General features: G+C 46.3%; 1 protein-coding gene across 1 annotated transcript; it reads left to right on the forward strand.

Moving 5' to 3' along the window:
- The first annotated feature begins 4,536 nt into the window (after positions 1-4,536).
- On the forward strand, positions 4,537-19,095 carry PRDM14 (PR/SET domain 14). The gene is made up of 7 exons (XM_077752496.1): positions 4,537-5,319; positions 5,886-5,939; positions 6,027-6,184; positions 7,361-7,631; positions 11,426-11,628; positions 16,144-16,245; positions 18,841-19,095. The coding sequence occupies exons 1-7, from the start codon at positions 4,620-4,622 to the stop codon at positions 19,093-19,095; spliced, it is 1,743 nt and encodes a 580-aa protein (XP_077608622.1). The 5' UTR covers positions 4,537-4,619.
- Positions 19,096-19,627: the final 532 nt, after the last annotated feature.

Below are 19,627 nucleotides of genomic sequence, written 5' to 3' on the forward strand. Positions count from 1 at the left end.
GCAAATCAAAACCACAATGAGATACCACTTCACACCTGTCACAATGGCTAACATTCACAACTCAGGCAACAACAGATGTTGGTGATGATGCCAAGAGGATCTCTTTTGCACTGCTGGTGGGAATGCAAACTGGTGCAGCCACTTTGGAAATCAGTATGGAGTTTCCTCAAAAAATTAAAAGTAAAACTACCCTATGACCTAGCTATTGCACTACTAGGTATTTATCTAAGTGATACAGGTATGCTGTATAGAAGGGGCACATGCACCCCAATGTTTATAGTGGCACTATCAACAATAGCCAAAGTATGGAAAGAGCCCACATGCCCATCAGTGGATGAATGGATAAAAAAGATGTGAGATATATATATATATATATATATATATATATATATATAATGTGTGACATATATATCACATATATAAAGTCTTGGGGCACCTGGCTGGCTCAGTCAGTTAAGTGTCTGATTTTCACTCAGGTCATGNTGGATGAAACATGGAGAACAGAGGGTTGCTGGAGGGGCTGTGGGAGGGGGGATGGGCTAAATGGGTAAGGGGCATTAAGGAATCTACTCCTGAAATCATTGTTGCACTATATGCTAACTTGGAAGTAAATTTAAAAAAAATTTTTTTTTAAAGTTAAAACAAAAGAATTGTATTGTATTCCCTGTTTCTGGCTTAGTGCCCAGCACATCAATAGCTGGGGATTCAAGAAGTTCATTGGGTAAATGACTAAAAGCAAATTAAAATAAGGTACCACATGTTACATGAAAGATAGTTTTAAAGGACTGGTGATATTCAGTATTAGGTGAGGGCGTGAGGAAGCAGGGCACTTGCACTCATTGTTGGGGGAGGGGTATAAATCGGTAGGAAGTACCTATCAAAATGGTCAATGTTGAGACCTGTGGATCCACCAATTTCACACCTAGGGATTTATTTTATAGGCACAGTTACAAAAATATGTATTTGTATAACGATGTTCCCAGAAGTTGCTTGAAGTGTTGAAAAACTGGCAACAACTTAAATACCTTTCCAGAGGAGACTAAAAAACCAAGGGTACACCCATAAAATGAATTTCTGTACTATGTAGCCATTATAAGGAATATAGTTAATCCTAATGTACTGATAGAAGCCATGACTAGTTGATAGTGAGAAAAAGCCGCCCAGAAGTATAAAATATAATCCCATGTTGTTAAAAAAAAAATCCTACATATATAAATACAATTTAAAAGTATGGTATTTCTCTGTCTCTGTCTCTCTCTCAAAAACAAATAAATATTAAAACAAATTTTAAGGGGCGCCTGGGTGGCTCAGTGGGTTAGATTAAGCAATTGACTTCTGCTCAGGTCATGATCTCATGGTTCCTGGGTTCAGCCCCAAGTGGGGCTCTGTGCTGGCAGCTTGGAACCTGGAGCCTGCTTCAAATTCTGTCTTCTTCTTTCTCTGCCCCTCCTCCACTCATGCTCGTGTTCTCTCTCTCTCAAAAATAAAACATTACAAAAAATTAAAATAAATAAAAGTATGGTATTTTAAGAAAAGGAATGGGCGTAGGGAATAAACCAAAGTATTAGTCAGTTTGCCCTCTGAGAGTAGGGAAAAGAGGCCGTCAAGGACTTCTACCTTTACTTTATCGATTACACTAAACCAGCAAATCTTTTATTTAAATTTTTAAAAATGTTTTATTTATTTCTAGGATAGAGAGACAGCGTGAGCAGGGGAGGGTCAGAGAGAGAGAGAGAGACACAGACTCCGAAACAGGCTCCAGGCTCTGAGCTGGCAGTCAGCACAGAGCCCGACGCGGGGCTCGAACCCACGAACCACGAGATCATGACCTAAGCGAAAGTCGGGCGCTTAACCGACTAAGCCACCCAGGCGCCCCAGCAAATCTTAGAATTAATTTTTGTTTATTGTTTTAAACCCTAGATAATCTGCATAACAAGACTTGAAGATAAGGTTCATGTTGCTTCTGCTAAAATAAAGCTACAACCGGTGAGTGGCGACACTGGAAAATGGCCTCCAGAGGACCTGCTGTCCCCAGACCACCCAAGTGTCGGCGCCCGTCTTTAAATCCTACAGGTGAGGTCTGGGAGGAGGGAGGAGGGAGGAATACAAGTGCTACCCACCCGCAGTCCTGGGGCCGGTCTGCCTCCCGAAAGCAGCCGGCAGCAGGACTTACTCGGCTTCTCCAAGTGCAAGATCCCCCCTGGAGCTGCTTGCTGTCCCTTGAGAAAAGATTCGTGGGCACTCTTCACTTGCTCAGACTAGCAGCCAAGCTGTCCTAAGAACTGGGGTACTGATGTAGCCCGAGGAGAGAAGGGAAGCCCTGAGCGCCTAGCCATCCCATCCGGGAGGAGCAAACCGCGCTCTCGCATCTCGGATCCCCCGTGCGACTGGCAAACCCATCCTCCCCGCTGCAGCGCGGGCCNCGCCCCCGGGGCTGCTCGCAAAGGCGGGGGCGGCCACAGGTCTCTCTCCTCCGCCAGCTTGGGGACCTGTGGCGGCGTCTCGCGGCCGGCTAGACGTTTCCCCCGTTCCTGCCCTCCACCTTTAGTAACCTAGCCAAGACCAGCCCCGGCGGGAGGGTGTACGCCCCATTTTGCAAAGAAGCAGCGGCCCGGGGTGGCGGGGAACCTGGCCAAGGTCAGCCGGCATTACAAGGGTTCCTCTCCCACCCTAGATGCTTCCATGTGAATGTGAATGGGCCTAAGTGCTCCTTTCTTTCCCTCAATGGCCGGCACCGAGAATAAAAATGCGGTCTTTGAGCGCCAGGTATGGGTCTGGACCTTGCTTTCCAGAGGCCAGTGCATCCTAGGTCGCGAGCCTTCCCCGGGGGCAGCCGTGGCTGAGCGGGGGGCCGGAGCGCCCACATCCGAAGCTACTGGAGAAATAAACGCCCCAAAGAGGGCTAAACGGACCCCCCGGGAACCTCGGAGGCGTCCCGGAGGCCGAGCCCACCGCGTCCAGCTGCACCCAGCCGGGACCCGCAAGGCGACGCTTCCCAGCCCTTAGGGCGGTGCCAGGCTCCCCCCGAGGCATCAGGGGTAAAGTCCCCCCGGTCCTCGGGGTTTGACTCCGTCTTCGGTCGGGCGCAGTTGTTGAGAGCTCGAAGCCGAGAGGCAGGGGCGGGACCCCGGGACGCTCGTGTTCTCGGACCGGGAGAGCCCCGGGGTGGTGTGTGAGCCCGGGGGCCTATGCGGGACGCTCAGCAACTCCTGCCCACGCTTTCTGCTCCCCTACCCGGCGAGCCTGGAGGGGCAATAGTGCCGGCCGCAGTCGGCGGAGGGCGAGTGCTCTCGCAGGGTCCCGGGAGGGGTTGGAGACCTGAGGAGTTAAAGGCGCGACCCCTGGGGACTGGAGGACTAGTGGAGCGTCGGCCAATGGCTGCGGTGGGCGGGGAGGAGACCAGCCCGAGCCCNGCAGGGGGCGGGCGCGGGCGCAGTTCGTCTTGGGTGGCCCTTATGCCCTCTCGGGACTTGCACTCCTTTAGTGGCTTTCAGCCCTCAAGTGGCATATCCTCGCGGTCAGCGGAAACCAGGAGCCGAGCGCCTTTAGGGGCGCGGGAGGAGAGCGGCCGATACCCTTGTCGTGGCTGACCTCTTCTCCTGACCCCGTGTTCTTTAATTTCGGAGTCACGACCCTGCTGGGTTTTCTTATTGGGCTTATTGATCTTGCCCTCGAGCCCCGCTGGCCATGAAGGGGCTCCATTCCTCGGCCTTGGCGAACTTGGGTCCGTGGAAACACGGTCCTTTCGGGGTGGGAGCGGCAGCGGCCGAGGCTTCTTTCCCACTTGGCCTGGGGGTCCTCGTGTGCTCCTGAGAGGCGACCCCAGGCTCCCTAAACCAGCAGGTGGGGCGACCAGAGTTCCCAGAGGGACTTGGGGAATGTGGCGGGACGCGGCCCACGTGGCAAATCCGGCGCTGGCTGCGGAGCTCAGAGGGGAGCCGAAGGTGGCGCCCTCCTCCATGCAGCCCGCGCTCCTGGGTCCGGGGGTGGGGGGTCAGACCCAAGGATCGTGGAGCGGCTGCCTCCCCGACCTGTCCCCGGGGTTTGAGGAGCTCATCTGTTTCTGCGCTAACTGGCCGGGGGCCCTTGACTATTCCCTGACTGCTGGGGACCCAGGAGCGCCTGGAGCCGCCGCCTGCCCTGAAGCGCAGCACGGCCTTGCGCTCGGCCCCCGGCCCCGGGAGTGGGAGGGTCTGGGGGCTCCGACCCACCCTGTTAAAGAGTTTCGTTGGACAGAGAAGGCGGCGGAAGAGGGAACTGGAAACGGAATTCGCCGGAGCCGGGTTTGGGGCCGGATGTAGAGGGGGCTGTTGGAAACGAGCTGCGCTTGGTCAGGGTGTGTTCGGAGAAGGCAGGCAAAAGCGACACTGACCGGGAACTTGGAGCCGAGCAAGATCCTGCAAGATTTTCGTTTTGGGTTTTGTGTGTTTGTTCGCATTGCGGTTTTGTTTCGTCTGTGGGGTAAGGCTCGTGGGATCGAATTGGGGGGTTTAAGCGATTCCCTCCCACCCGGGGCTGGCTCGGACGGCAGAGGGTAGGCAGGTAGCGGGGCCGCAGCGCCCTGCGCACTCACTCTGCGCTTGCTTTTCCGCAGACCCGCTGCGGGCCGGGCCGGGGGGATGGCTCTGCGGCGGCCAGGTGAGGCCGGACCCCCGGGCAAGCTGTGCTACCCGCCTGAGAGGCTCCAGGGCGGGCCCCACCTGGACGCCTACTGCCCGCCCTTCCCGCCCTATGGCCACTATGGGAACATGTTAACCGCTGCAGAGGAAGATTTCCAACCTTTCCCGCAGCTGGAGGCCGCCGTGTCTGCATCCCACGCTATGCCCCCCTTTGCCTTCCGGCCCGTGCCTCCCTTGCTGAGCTCCAGCCTGGCCCTCCAGAGGGAGCCGCTCTACGACCTGCCCTGGTACAGCAAGCTGCCACCGTGGTACCCAATTCCCCACCTCCCCAGAGAGGTGCCGCAGTTCCTCAACAGCAGCCACGAGTATACAGGCGCCACCAGTGAAGACTTGGGCCGTACTGGTGGCCAAAGAGACAGTGGCCAGTGCTGTGGACCTGAAATTTTAATGCCGCCGCCGGCTGCTAATGCTTCCGTGTTACCTGACGGGGTGAAGGCCTCTCAGGTACTATCTTGCTCCCCCAACAAGTGGTCTGAGGACGGCTCCAAACTCCCGAACCAACAAGGGAAGTCGTCTAACCGCTACCACTTCACCCAGGAGGACCTTAACTTAGTTCTGTTCGGGGTCATTCCGAGCCTGGAGAACTCAGCCCCTCTGCATCATGCAGTGTCCGGTTTCCTGGTCCCCACAGACAGCTCTGGTAAAGGTGGTCACATCCGGAGGGAGTCACATTCCCTGGGGAATAGAAGTGGGGGGAGGAGGAGTGGGGACAGGGCACCTCAAGCTGGATCTGAGACTGTTCAAGTCCAACAGGGAAGTGTGTATACTTCCCATCAGAGGGTGGAGCCCTCACTTCTGAGGCTGTACTTGGCTGAAGTGCATGGGTCCTAAGGTTGGCTTTAGTGCAAGTGGAGGGCGAAGAGAGAGATGGTTCACTTAGTGGATGTCAGCTGGGATCAGATTCTACCAGGGTAGTGCAAGGTATCTCTATGAGAGTTTCATGCAATTCATACTGGAGTCCCAGTTTAGTCATCTATCTCGACCTTAGTCAAAATCAGCATTATCTCTGATTCTCATTTCTTTAAATTCGCAAATAGAACATAATCTTGCAGGGGTTGTTCCAAGTCTCAAATGAAAGATGTTATATGTAAAAGGAGCAGGGAAAATTTAAAGGATAAATCAAGATTAAGCTAAGGATAATGGTTACCTCTAAGGAGTAGGGAGGGAAACAGTTTATGAAAAATAAAATTTTAACTCCTTCTCTAGGATCTGATTCTGTTTGTCGAACTCTGGATAAAGACTCCCTTCAACTACCAGAAGGTAAGCAGGGCCTCTTGCGTAGACTTCGGTCCCTGACGTAATGCATTCAGTTCCATCATTGGCTTTCCTGCCTTGGGCTTCCCCTAGGTCTCTGTCTGAAGCAGACGATGTTTGGTGAAGTGCGGCATTTTGGTGTATTCTGCAGTAGCCTTGTTGCCAAAGGAGTCCGCTTTGGACCCTTTCAAGGCAAAGTGGTCAACGCCAGTGAGGTCAAGACCTATGGAGACAATTCTCTGATGTGGGAGGTAAATAAATATGCTTCTGGTGGGTTGACAGAGTGGGAAATGAAGCTGGTGGAGAACAGTGTTGGCTTCTGGCCCTCTGGGAGGGGGGCATTCTGCTGTCTGCTGCCCTTCTGGCAGTGTAAAGAGAAGGAAAGAGGGGTGCCTGCTCAGTTGGTTGAGCAACTGACTTCGGCTCAGGTCATGATCTCACAGTTTGTGGGTTCAAGCCCCTGCATCTGATGCAGAGCCTGTTTCAGATCCTCTGCCGCCACCCCCCCTCTTCCCCAGCTCGTGTTCTCACTTTCTCTTTCTCTCTCTCTCTCTCTCAAAATAAATAAAATAAACTTAAAAAAAGAGAGAGAGAGAGAAGGAAAGGCGGATGTTCACTCCATGAAGATAGCACCTCTACATGAAGTCTTTGTGTTGTGTGGTGACTTAAATCGTTTTACTCTTAAGATTAGCACTGGAATATACGTTTAAAGAATTATTATTTATCTATGTTTATAGGCAAAGGTAAATGCTTTAAATGTTTATACAGTGATGCTGAGAATATGCCAAAGAGAATAAAATTTGCGATATCATCTGCCTATGAAATTAGCTATGGATTTTAAAAAACTGATACTCTTGACCGTGTTTGGGGCATGTTGGTAGGACTCCAGTTTGTTCGAATATATCAGGGACCTCCCCTTGACCCTGAATGCCTACTTCTAGGAATATAAATCAGGAAAGTAATCTGAAATTCAGACCCTGTGGAAGATGTTAATCATAAGGTTGCTTAAAATAACAAAACATAGGAGACAGTGGAATTGCCAACAGCAGAGAGAATTAAAACATGGCTGCACTGATATGCATGACAACCAGGTTGGGGAAAAGCACAAAACTAGTCGGTTGCCTTTAAGTTGTGAATTAAATGCAAACTTCTCTAGTTCCCCTTTTCTCTGCTTATGGAATTAACATACTCACGACAGAAATTTGGAAATTAAGAAAGTGATAAAAGTAAGAATCTTTAAAAATGTCACAGCACCTATTTATCTCAATAGCAAACAAATTTATTTGGGCTTAATATTAATAAATAATAATAAGTATATTCAGTGGACTCAAGCATGAGACTTGGAGTATAAATTTTAATAAGTAATCCTACAGGTTAGGCAAATACAAAAAGTGCATTTTAAACTTTCTTTTTCTTTTATTTTTTAGATCTTTGAAGATGGTCACTTGAGCCACTTTATCGATGGAAAAGGAGGTGCAGGGAACTGGATGTCCTATGTCAACTGTGCCCGCTTCCCCAAGGAGCAGAACCTGGTTGCAGTGCAGTGTCAGGGGCAGATCTTTTATGAGAGCTGCAAGGATATCTGCCGGAACCAGGAGCTCCTGGTGTGGTACGGAGACTGCTATGAGAAGTTCTTGGACATCCCCATGAGCCTTCAGGTCACAGAACAGGGGAGGCAGGCACCTGGGCCCTCTGAAGGTGAGTTCACACCTTTGCCTTTCCCAGCAAGGCTCTTCTAGTAGAAGGACTCGGCTTTCTTGTGAATGTGAGCCACCTCCTGCAGCATCTCTGCTGCCTTGTGGAGCGCCTCCCTCTGCAGAGGCTAATGCAAGGGAGACTATACTGGGGATGTCTCTAACCAAGGGGGCACTACCCAGCGAGAGGGAAATGTGCTTGCCTTTCTAAAGCTGTGGATGCTGCTTCTATTCACAAGGAAACCTTTTCTTCTTCCCCTTCACCTCCTTTCGGAGGAAAAAAATAAATAAAAGCTAAATAAATGGATGCAGCTTCTTCCCTAGGCGAGCCAGTTTCTGATTCATCTCTGCCCAGGGTAACACAGCTGATGACTCCATCAGAGCTCTTAGATCAGTGTTTTTCGAATAGGGGTTGCAATATCTTAATGTGGTGGGAAATCAATTTAGTGGTATAGACCACCTTTAAAGGAAAAAAAAATTAGAGTAGAATAGGAAATATCAATGTGAATCTCAAGTAAGAGTAAGCATTGTTTGGTGACGTTTGATTTCAAATGGAGATGTGCAATATGCTGAGTCTCACATAGTAATATATTTCTTACTGTGGGTCTTAGTCCACTTTGAGAAGCATTGAGTTAGACTCTCACCCTCGCATTTTAATGTGGGTGTTGAATACCTAGGGATCTTGGAAAGATGCAGATTCTATTCAGGGCTGGGACCTAAGATTCTGCATTTCTATCAAGCTTCCTGGGGAGGCTGATGCTGTTGGCCCCTGGACCACATGTGAGCAGCAAGGAGCCAGAGAACCACCAACCTGCTCAGAATGAGCCTCGGGCTTTGCAAATTTCTGAGTGATTATTACGTGCACAAAACCTTGGGAATCCTGATCTAATGGGTGGGATGAGTTAAATGAAAAATGAGTGTAATAGGATGGAAGCCCGCCTTATTATGTTATAATAAATGTGATAAGTAACAGTTTAAAAAGTTGCATTCATCACACAATACAGTAATTGTGTGATGCATGCGCATCCCCATTGTAAACCCAGACCCTTCAGTGCAGGAAATAATCCTAAGCGCCTTAATATCCCCTTCTCCTGGATCCTAGAGTGTATTGAAGGAAAGCAAAAGATATTAGGTCTAACAGTGGGGAAAAGCTGCTTAGGGATGAGAGGAAATAACAAGGTGCGTTAGACTGGGAGAGGGAAGACACTCCAGCTTTGGGGAATAGTGAAGCCAGGGGGAAGGACATGGACAGGCTCATGGGGATTAGGAAGTGAATAATGAACAGCCTCTTGTTTCAAGAGTCCTAATAATGAGGTACTATCAGAATCATTTGGGTGAACCATCTTCCTGCTACCCCAGTGAGCGGATGGTGGGGGGGTAAAGTCGGGAGTGGTGGTGAGATCGTGGGACTCTCTAAAGTCCATAGACTTCACAGTTGTCTCATACCTGGTGAGTCTTTTTGGTCACTTCCAAAATGTACTGATTGTTTTTGAAATAAAACTGAAAAATTGATTTGAGAAAATCTACACATGCTCAGTAACTCACAAGATATAATCATCTTTTTGAAAAAGTATTTAGCACTACGTATTGCTATTACAATGATCATAACTTTTGATTTCTCAAGAAAGTAATACTCTTCTGGAAATTTATCCTCAGAAAATGGTCCAGAAGGACAAACTTTGTGCATGAAAATTTTTACAATGGCACCATCCGTATTAGTGAAACATCACAATCAACTGAAATGTTCAAGAGTAGAATAATTGTTATGTAAATGATGATATATTAACATATAGAATAATATGCAGAAATCAGAAATCCTTCTCTGGTAATAAGGAACAGGGACGGGTGTGGGCTTATAAACGGGGTTAAAAATAATATATATTTGGGAGAGTGTATGGAAGGAAATTAGTAAACAGCTTAATTTGTTGGAAAGAATTATGGATGAACTCATTTGTTTTATGTTAACGAGTGGATTTGAATAGGATTAAAAAGGAAAGAAAAATCAAAATTCTTCTGTCTTGTCAAAGAACTTTTCCTCAAAGGCTTTTGGCGAGGAACGGTGGGAACTTCCTTCCCCCTTTAAGGTCTTGAGTGGGAGGGAAGAGTCTGGACCCTATGTGGGCGGGTTATTTGAGTATGCAAGCCTGTGGAGTGTGTGTTTTGGGGGATAGAGGTGTGGAATGTGAAGACAGCTCTTAACTGTTACTAAACACTAAAACTGTGTGTGGTGGGGGCAGAAAACATCATTGTCAATATTGGGAAACCCCTTGGCTAAAAAGAGTAGTTGACTGGGGGTGGGGGGTGGGGAGAGGATGAAGGAAAAGGAACAGGATAAAATTATTAAGTTAAATTTCCAAAGACCTGAACAGAAAATGCAGACAGGTGACCCCTAATTAGTTAGCAAGGGTGGTGTGTCATTTTTGCCTAAGTGGTTGTTCTTATGCAAACTCACCATCAGAACCATTATTCTGAATTTTGGTGTGCTTTAGTGCTTTGATTTGTAAAGGCCACTGATCCAGCCTTGTAGCCCCTCTCCTCCCACTCTAGGAAGCAGGAAGGCCAGGCATTTCTGACCAATGAAAATTCTAGTGCTAAGCTAAAACCATCCCAGCAAGGGAATTCTGAGAGTATTAGCACCTCAATGAAAGTGATAGACATGCCGGGCGATGGATGTCCTGGGGATGGCGGTTGCCTTCCTGGTTATTTACTTAATGAATGGTTTATTTCCTTAGCCACCTGTTAAACGTGCCTGGGAGGTAGTTGTCAACTAACAAAGCCCCTGATGGATAACTTCCCTGCTGTCCTGATGCTAAAAAGATTTCCATCTACAGACTCCTGCATATACTTATTCCTGGCTCTTCTCTCTCTCCCTGGGGCCAGACAATGAGGTCTCAGTGATGCATTCACAGTCAAAGCCACTTGATCCTCTGGAATCCAGAGTGTCCTCAGCAGGGATGCTTTTGTAGGTGGCCCCTGTCCTCTCCCCTCCCCCCAACACATAGACACCCCTGGACCTGGGACCTCCCTTGCTAGAGTCGGCTGAACCCTCTCTAACCTCTCTCCCCCTCCCTTCTCCATTGATAAAAACAGATTTACCTTTCTGGATATTGTCTATCACTCAATAAATGACAGAATTAAATTAATCATCATGATAACCCTATGAACACAAGGGAAGGCAAGATACTGTCAGCCTTACTCCATACCTGATGGTCCTAGCTCTGGAATCTTTTCTAAAAGTTCAGAGAAGTAAACTGTAAGCTAAGCAAATGTCTAAGACTTCATAAATGGGGCCAGATGCAGCAGCTCTTGGGAAACCTAGGAGGTAAGCCATTCATGTCCCTGACTGTCTGGTATCCATCATTGTCTGAGGTGAACTGCTTTGAACTTAGAAATTGGACTGATCTGAAAGGGACACAGTAGGCATGTTTTGATATATTAACCCAGCCTTGTAACACGTGCCAGTCAGGAGTGGCTTCAAGACCTGTAGGGTTGACGGGCACCTGGGTGGTTGAGAATCAGTTAAGTATCCAACTTCCTCTCAGGTTGATCTCACGATTCGTGAGTTCAAGCCCTGTATCAGGCTCTGTGCTGACAGCCGAGAGCCTGAAGCCTGCCTCGGATTTTGTGTCTCCCTCTCTCTCTGCCCCTCCCCGCCCCAAACACTGTCTCTCTCTCTCTTTCTCTCTCTCCCAAAAGTAAATATTAAAAAGAATTTTTTTTTAGTCCTGCTGGAGGAAGTAAGAAAGAAGGAAGGTAGCTGACGAAGCCCGTGGCAATTTATCCTCCTGTGTTTCACAGAGTCTGCAGAAGGCTACAGATGTGAAAGATGTGGAAAAGTATTTACCTACAAATATTACAGAGATAAGCACCTCAAGTACACTCCTTGTGTGGACAAGGGTGATAGGAAATTTCCCTGCTCTCTCTGCACACGATCCTTTGAGAAGCGGGACCGGCTCCGGATCCATGTCCTTCACGTTCATGAGAAGCACCGGCCTCACAAGGTAAGAAGTAGGGCGACAAAGGATGGGTGGCCCATTACTCACATTGCTTTCATGCTCCTTTCTCCAACCCCTGAAGACACAGTGAGGGTGCCCTGGATGTGAGTTGCTGGGACACGGTGCTTGACGATGTAGGGTCTATGAAGAAAGGGACCATGCTGTGGAAGGGCAGGCATGAGCTACCGCGTGACAGAGCGCTGGGACAGATGTGTGAGGTTGAGAGGACACGAAGGAAGGTTGTCTGCTTCTGCCCGGAGACATGGGTTATGAAAGGCCTCACAGAAGAGGTGGCCTTGAGCCAAGTCTAGAAGGACAGTGGGATGTCTTTATGTCAGAGGCAGGGTTAGTTGATGGGAGGGGGTTGATATGTTCTGAGCAAGAAAGAGCCTCGCATATGCTTTTATTTATTTAAAAAAATTTTTTTAAATGTTTCATTTATTTTTGAGAGAGGGAGAGAGACAGCGTGAGCAGGGGAGGGTCAGAGAGAGAGGGAGACACAGAATCCGAAACAGGCTCCAGGCTCTGAGCTGTCAGCACAGAGCCTAACGTGGGGCTCGAACCCATGAGCCGTGAGATTGACCTGAGCTGAAGTTGGACACTCAACTGACTGAGCCACCCAGGCGCCCCCGCATATGCTTTTAGATCACCGTATATTGTTCCATAATCTGTGCAGGCATGTGGACAATTGTAGTAGCTAAGGAGGAAGCATAGGCAGGGCCCAAACAATGGAGGCCTCTGTGTCTTGCCAAGGATTCTGTCAGGTGAAAAGCAACAGTGGTCATAGGGAGCCATTTTCTGCTATTCCAGATATCTGGTGGCTCTACCAGACTTGGTGAAAAAAAGTACAAGCTACCATTGTGTAGAAGAAAGGATGGGGCTTGGGTGCAGGCTTGGGTGTGCCTCCCAGCCCCGTCACAACTAGCCCATGAGGCTACCACCTGAGTGACTCTTGAGTCCCAGTTCTGTTCATTTGAAAAGTGAGAGTACTCTTCATAAAATTGCCCTTATCTTCCCCCAATGGTGGATCTTACCTATTCACAGCTAAGCTTGCAGGAAAACCCCAGTCACTATATTATTTACTCCAAGAAAGTTTGAGGATTTTTACAAGCATCATGTGTTATTTGTGCTCATCAAAAGACATTTAATATAACTAGTTTTCAACAACCCCTTGCTGATCCAGATAGATTTTCAAAGATGTCCACACTGACCCAGTCCCCTCCAAATCCCACTTCCCACAGAAAAGCACATGCTTACCAGAATTCCAGAACATTTGAAGTATAAGACGGTGAAATTACTGGGGTGCCTGGGTGACTCAGTTGGTTAAGTGGCTGACTCTTGAGTTCAGCTCAGGTCATGATCTGAAGGTTCATTAGTTCGAGCCCCATGTTGGGCTCTGTGCTAGCAGCACAGAGCCTGCTTGGGATTGTCCCTCTCTGTCTCTGCTCCTCCTCCCCTTCTCATGCTCACTCCCACTCTCTCAAATAAACAAACATCTAAAACTAATAATTTTTTATTTCCAATTTTTACTGTTTAACATGAGAAAAGAATGTATGCTTGGTAAATATAATTTGGACAAAACAAAAACCTCCTGATAGGCCATGATCCAAGTTAAGACATTTAAGGTGTAATGTTTTTCTATATGTTTTTCTAAAAAAAAAAGAAAGAAAGGAATTTTCTTCTTCATTCTTTGGTTATTATCTGTCTTCTAGGTCTTTTTTTTTTTTAATGTTTTATTTATTTCTAGGAGAGAGAGAGAGAGAGCATGAGCAGGGGAGGGTCAGAGAGAGAGGGAGTCACAGATTAANTGTATGTATTTTAACGTACTTGGGGATATTCTGAGGCTAGTTTTTTGACTTAACATAATAACATCATGAGTAATTTATAAACGTAGTAATGGCTGCATCAGTGTATTTTAGATGGAGGTGCTATCACTTATTTAACCAATCTCCTGCTGTGTGAAATTTCCTTCCAGTGTTGCTGTGGTGAACAATATTATATACAAATCATTATCTCTGTTATTCATGTCTGATAATTTCTTTGGGATAGATTCCTGGAAGTAGAAAAACTGGGTCAGAGGGTGTATACAATTTGAAGGCTCTTGAATTGAGACACCAAACTGCTTTCCGGAGAAGGTGTAGATTTATAGTCCTGCCTGTGCAGCTTGTGGTAAATGCTTAAACTGTATTTTATCGGCACATTGTATTTGTCCTGTGATTTGTCAATTTATGTCCTTGGAAAACATTTCTATTGCTACATGCTTTAATAATAATATTTTACAAGCCATGTTTTATCAATTCTGAGATTTGGAGTTTTTTCACATCTTTATGTTTGTGAAATTTGAGTGTGTTCAACAAGTGACAATATGCCATCATTCTCATTGGTGGCATTTTCCTTTTTAGTTAGCACAGAAAGTAATGGTGGATCTTACAGTTGATAGGATACACCATCTAGGCTATTTGTCAGATTTGCTGCAGCTAGATAGATCAAAGGGTGTTGGTTAACAAAGGAGAAGCAAATGGATTTGTTTTTGTTTGTTTTTCACTAAAAAGAATATAGGAAAAGGTAATCAGAGCTCCATCAAGATATTTCTACTAGAGAGTTGCCTACTTCATTTGGCTAAACTCTGAGGACAGTGGTAGTCTTCAGTTGGGGTTTGAGGGGAGAAGCTGTACTCGGGTGCTGCCATCTGTTTTTTGAGAGAGAGAGAGTATGGGTAGGAGATGGGCAGAGAGATGATTCAGGATCTGAAGCCATCTCCGTGCTGAGAGCAGAGAGCTGATATGGGGCTTGAACTCATGAATGTGAGATCCTGACCTAAGCCAAAGACCCACCCAGGCGCTCCAGGTGCTGCCATCTTTGAGACTGAGGGACCGTAGAGCAGGCTTCCAGTAGATGACAGAGATGAGAAGGAAGGTGTGGAAGCTGGTAATTGTGTAATGCGGGCTTGGTTTTATGGCCACGTGGAGGAATAATCATCTTAAACTGGCAATAGAAGAGGATGAGTCCTGCGTCCTCAGTGTCCCCACAGTTCTTTAGAGGTCTCCTCTTTGCAAACTCCCCCTGAGTGCTCTTGTCTTTTATCATGACCATAAACAGCATTTCACACTGGGTGTCCATCTCTAGCCAACAGCTCTGTCCTGAGCTCATGAAGCGGAGTCTGTGTCTCCCTCTGTCTCTGACCCTCCCCTGCTCACGCTGTCTCTCTCTCTCTCTCCTAGAAATAAATAAAACATTAAAAAAAAAAAANCCCTTCTAGGTCTTTATTTACTACTGGAACTCCTTTTGGCTAGATACTAGCTACCTCCTTGTGCTTAACATTTTTGTTCTTTCCTTCTGTTTTGTTTGTTTGTTTTTTGTTTGCTTGCTTGTTTGTTTTTATTTTAGAGAGAGAGCATGTGAGCAGAGGAGAGGGGCTAAGAGAAAGAGAGAAAATCTTAGACTCCTTGCCAAACATGGAGCCTGACATGGGGCTCGATCCCACAACCCTAGGATCTATGGCCTGAGCCGAAATCAAATCCAACTGAGCCACCCAGAGTTAAATTTTAATTTTTTTGCTCCTATTCTCGAGTCCCCCAATCTTATTTTCCAAATCATGTATATCTTTACACTTGATCTCTTCTTTTTTGTAGTATTAACTAAGACACCTGACTTTTTGTGCTAGCAGTCATAGTAATGATAACAAATGCTCACTATTAAAACCTCAAACAGCACAGAAAATTTAAGACTTTTAAAATCTACCCCAAACATATCCTCTCTCCTGTCTATGCACATAAGCACACCTGAGGAGCAGGGCATGGAGGCAAAGTACTTTTCTTTTACCTGGTTCAGAATCCCAGAGGAGATCTGACAGGAGTCACAGGGTTAAGACCAAAGAGAAACGACATGAACTCTTGACAGCAGGTGAACACATGCTGCGTCACATGCTTTCACTGGAGTCCCAAACTGGTGACCTTTTCTGTAGGTACAATATGTCTCTGACCATCTGCCACCTGTGTTGCCTTCTGGGGCTACATATTCATCACCACCCACTAGATTTTCAGCTCCTTGTCTCTATCAAAGTGTCGAACACATAGTAGGTACTCCATAAATACTTGTTGAATTAACTGGGTAGTTCCCATCGAGAAAATCAGAAGACAAGGAGTCCAAGTTTAACTGGCTTGCTCTGGTCACACAGCTACTTGTTGACAGAGCAGAACTAATTCAGGCTTCTCCATACGTTACAATCCTGTTCACTTCCCACCTCGTACATCTAAAGCAACTGACACCCAGAGACTTGAGAGGAATTATGGAAAGCCATAGCACTGAGCAGGCTCTGGACCAGAACCCATGCTTCCAGATTCTTCAGTGTAGCCCTGGGTTGTCTTTCTACTACTTTCAGACCCCTCAGCCTGAGTCTACTTGATCCTCTGCCTACAAACATATGCAGGATAAATAGAATATTTAGCTTTTTACTCCCAGATAAACATAATGGTAAAATGAAGATGTGATTTTTAACTGTATGTTTCTTTTATGCCTTAGTGTTCCACATGTGGGAAATGTTTCTCTCAGTCTTCCAGCCTAAACAAACACACAAGAGTCCACTCTGGAGACAGACCGTACCAGTGCGTGTATTGCACAAAGGTAAATGGAACCCCCTTCCAAGGGATCTGCCTTGAGCCCTGTTTGGATGTTCATGGATAAGAACTTGAAGCATAAAGCCTGGCTTATAAGGAGTTCTTGGTTAGTCCATTATCAGGCCAAACCCCATTTCCACCCCTAAATATGTTCCAGTTTGCTTAAGATGATCAGATATGGTCTCCTATTGCCAAATTGGCATTTGGGTCATGTGTAATGAAATAACATCTCCCAGGGGTATCTGGATTCAGCCGGTAGAACATACAACTCTTGATGTTTGAGTCAGGAGTTCAAGCCCCAAAATGGATATAGAGATTGCTGAAATAAATAAACTTAAAAAAAATTTTTTTAAAGAAATACACCCCTAATTTACAGGGAGCTGTGATGATTGCAGACATGATTACATAATATTTAAGAGCACAAACTCCTCTTTCTAGAGCAACATTGCTGAAATGGAATCTAATGTACATTATACAGAATATTGAATGATAAAAATGAAGACATAGATATATACTTAGGATTTGCTGGAATAGAAACAATGGTTTGACCATGCTTTAGATATTATACCAAAACATCTCATGTCCTGTTTTGATGATAAACATCTGTGCTATCCAATGCTTAGTTAGCCATTAACTGTAGTGGCTATTTAATTTAGTAAAAATGAAATAAAATGGAAAATTCAGTAATTTGGTTGCAGTATCCACATATCAAGTGTTCAATAGCCCCACATGGCTAGTGACCATCAAACTGGATAGCACGGCCACATTTCCATCAATGCAGAAAGTCCTATTGCAGAGCATTGGAATACATTGTTTCTATCATCAATTTTTTTTAATAATAAAGCCATAAAAGGAATATGTGCTGTCTTAGGGGGATGTCTATACCTCCCACAGAAAAATAAAACATTGAGTGCACCAGACTTGAGGAAACATACTGCCAAAGAAATTGTGGGTCGATAGAATGGTTGTAATCACCATGACAAAATGAGGCTGAGCCAGAAGTAGACCATGAGGAGTCTGTGCAAACTGAAGGAAGGGGACCATGGCTTTGTGTGAAAAAAGCAGTCTCTCCTGAGGAGTAAATTCTATCCACCAGGATTTCCAGAGCAAGGTCATAGTAACTACACAATGCTTTCTGTTTCTGGAGTTCTTACTCCGATCCCTACCTTGTAACTTCTAACTGACCTGGGACTGAGAGATGTTCTGAAGGGGAACTAAATATTTGGCCCCCAGTGTACACATTAGATTCCAGTTACTTAAGCTGATGAAGACTGATCATGTGTGGGTGTTCAGGCAAGTACAGCTTATGAACCTGACTAGGCAGTGACCCAACTCCACATGTGCCCAGACACCCCATTGTCCAGCACTTCTCTCTCAGCCCCCCAAATCCGAGGCCACCAGTTTAACCTAGTGTTTTATGTCAGTCACTGGACCTCAAAAAAAGTTATTACATCTCTAATATACTACTTGAAGGTGACAAAGTTAAGCACACAGTACTGAAATGAAGGAGGGGAAAAAGCTATAAATGAGGGAAAGAACAGAGTGGCCAAGAAAAGGTATGTAAGCACAGAAAAGTACTTGGGAATCTAAAATGTGACAGCTATTCTGAAAAAGTTTGGCAGTTTCACTAAAAACTATACTTGTTAACTGCCCTACAACCCAGCAATTGTCCCCTGCTCACTTATCTCAGAAATGAAGGCTTATATATTCACACAAAAACCTGTGCAGGTATTTACCTGTAGCAGCTTTATTCGTGAGAACCCACGTCGGAAACAACCCAGATGTCCCTCAACAGGTAAGTGAACAGACTGGGCACATCGCCACCATGGAGAGCTACTCAGCCATAGAAAAATGCATGAACTATTGTCCACACGCCAACCTCAAAAACAGAGAACAGTTCAAGTGGTTGTCACGGCTGACGAGAAAAAAGTGGGAGTGAGAGGAATCGGTGTGGCTCTGAAAGGGCAACATGATGAGTCGTCATGATGAAATTGTTCCACATCTTCACTATCAGCACGAGAATCCTGGTTGTGGATACTGTACTATAGTTTTCCAAGAGGTACTACTGAGGGAGACTCTGTAAAGGGTGCACAGAATCTCTAATATTTCTTATGACTGCCTGTGAATAACCTCAACAAGTATTGTGTTTACAAAAAGAAGACCCCGGGGTGCCTGGCTGGCTCAGTCTGTGGAGCGTGCAGCTCTCGATCTTGGGGTTCTCAGTTCAAGCCTTGTTTTGGGTGGAGAGATTTCCTAAAAATAAAATCTTTAAAAAAAGAGAGAGAGAAGAAACCAATAAGATCCTACTTTATGCCAGACCTTGGCCAATAGGATCTACTCCTGTAATGCACTTTCTCTTGGTGTGGTCCTGAGTCCATGTGCATCGGAGTTGTTTGTTTATAAGCAGGTTCCTGAGCCTCATGTCTGCCATGCCCTTTTTTAAGACCACTACTGTTGACCAAGAATGCTCTATGGCCTTAAAACCCAGATTCATCGATTGGGGAACTAAGGACCAGTGACAGTGAAATTAACCCCTTTGTCTAGTTGGCTGTCCAGGTGATGGAAGCTGACTTTTTCTTCTTCTGCTTTCTGTTCTGTGCAGAGGTTCACGGCCTCCAGCATCCTCCGCACACATATCAGGCAGCACTCAGGGGAGAAGCCCTTCAAATGCAAGTTCTGTGGGAAATCATTTGCGTCCCACGCCGCCCATGACAGCCACGTCCGTCGCTCACACAAGGAGGATGAGGGCTGCTCCTGCAGCATCTGTGGAAAAACCTTCCCAGATCAAGAAGCGTTCTATTCCCACAGGAAGCTCCATGAGTGCTCCCAGCGCTCAGAGACTATGGGGACAATGTAAAAACTAAATGCCCGGATGCTGTCTTTGTTTTCCTTGCTTATGGGTGCATCGTACGAACAGATAAGAGTTATACTAAGATGAGAAACAGAAAAATGGAACCAGCCAAAGAGCTGAATTTCACCAGCTTTCACAGAAATGTTTTTTCATAATTTTAAAAAAAATTTTAATGTTTTATTTATTTCTGAGAGAGAGACAGCATGAGGAGGGGAGGGTCAGAGAGAGAGGGAGACACGGAAGCTGAAACAGGCTCCAGGCTCTGAACTAGCTGTCAGCACAGAGCCCTGATGTGGGGCTCGAACCCACGAACCGTGAGATCATGACCCGAGCCAAAGTCGGCCGCTTAACCGACTGAGCCACCCAGGTGCCCCGGTTTTTTCATAATTTTTAACAAGAGTGGAATTTTGGTGAATTTACCTAAAAGTAGTGAAAGCTGGCTATTACTAGAGCTTAAGAATCTGGAAAGCCAACACAAACCCTGAGGGAAAGACTGTATTTCAGGGGCTGGGAGTAGAGTTTGATTTGTGTGTAAAAG

Source organism: Crocuta crocuta, unplaced genomic scaffold (assembly GCF_008692635.1).
Source record: "Crocuta crocuta isolate KB4526 unplaced genomic scaffold, BGI_CrCroc_1.0 scaffold141, whole genome shotgun sequence".
Lineage (NCBI taxonomy): Eukaryota > Metazoa > Chordata > Mammalia > Carnivora > Hyaenidae > Crocuta > Crocuta crocuta.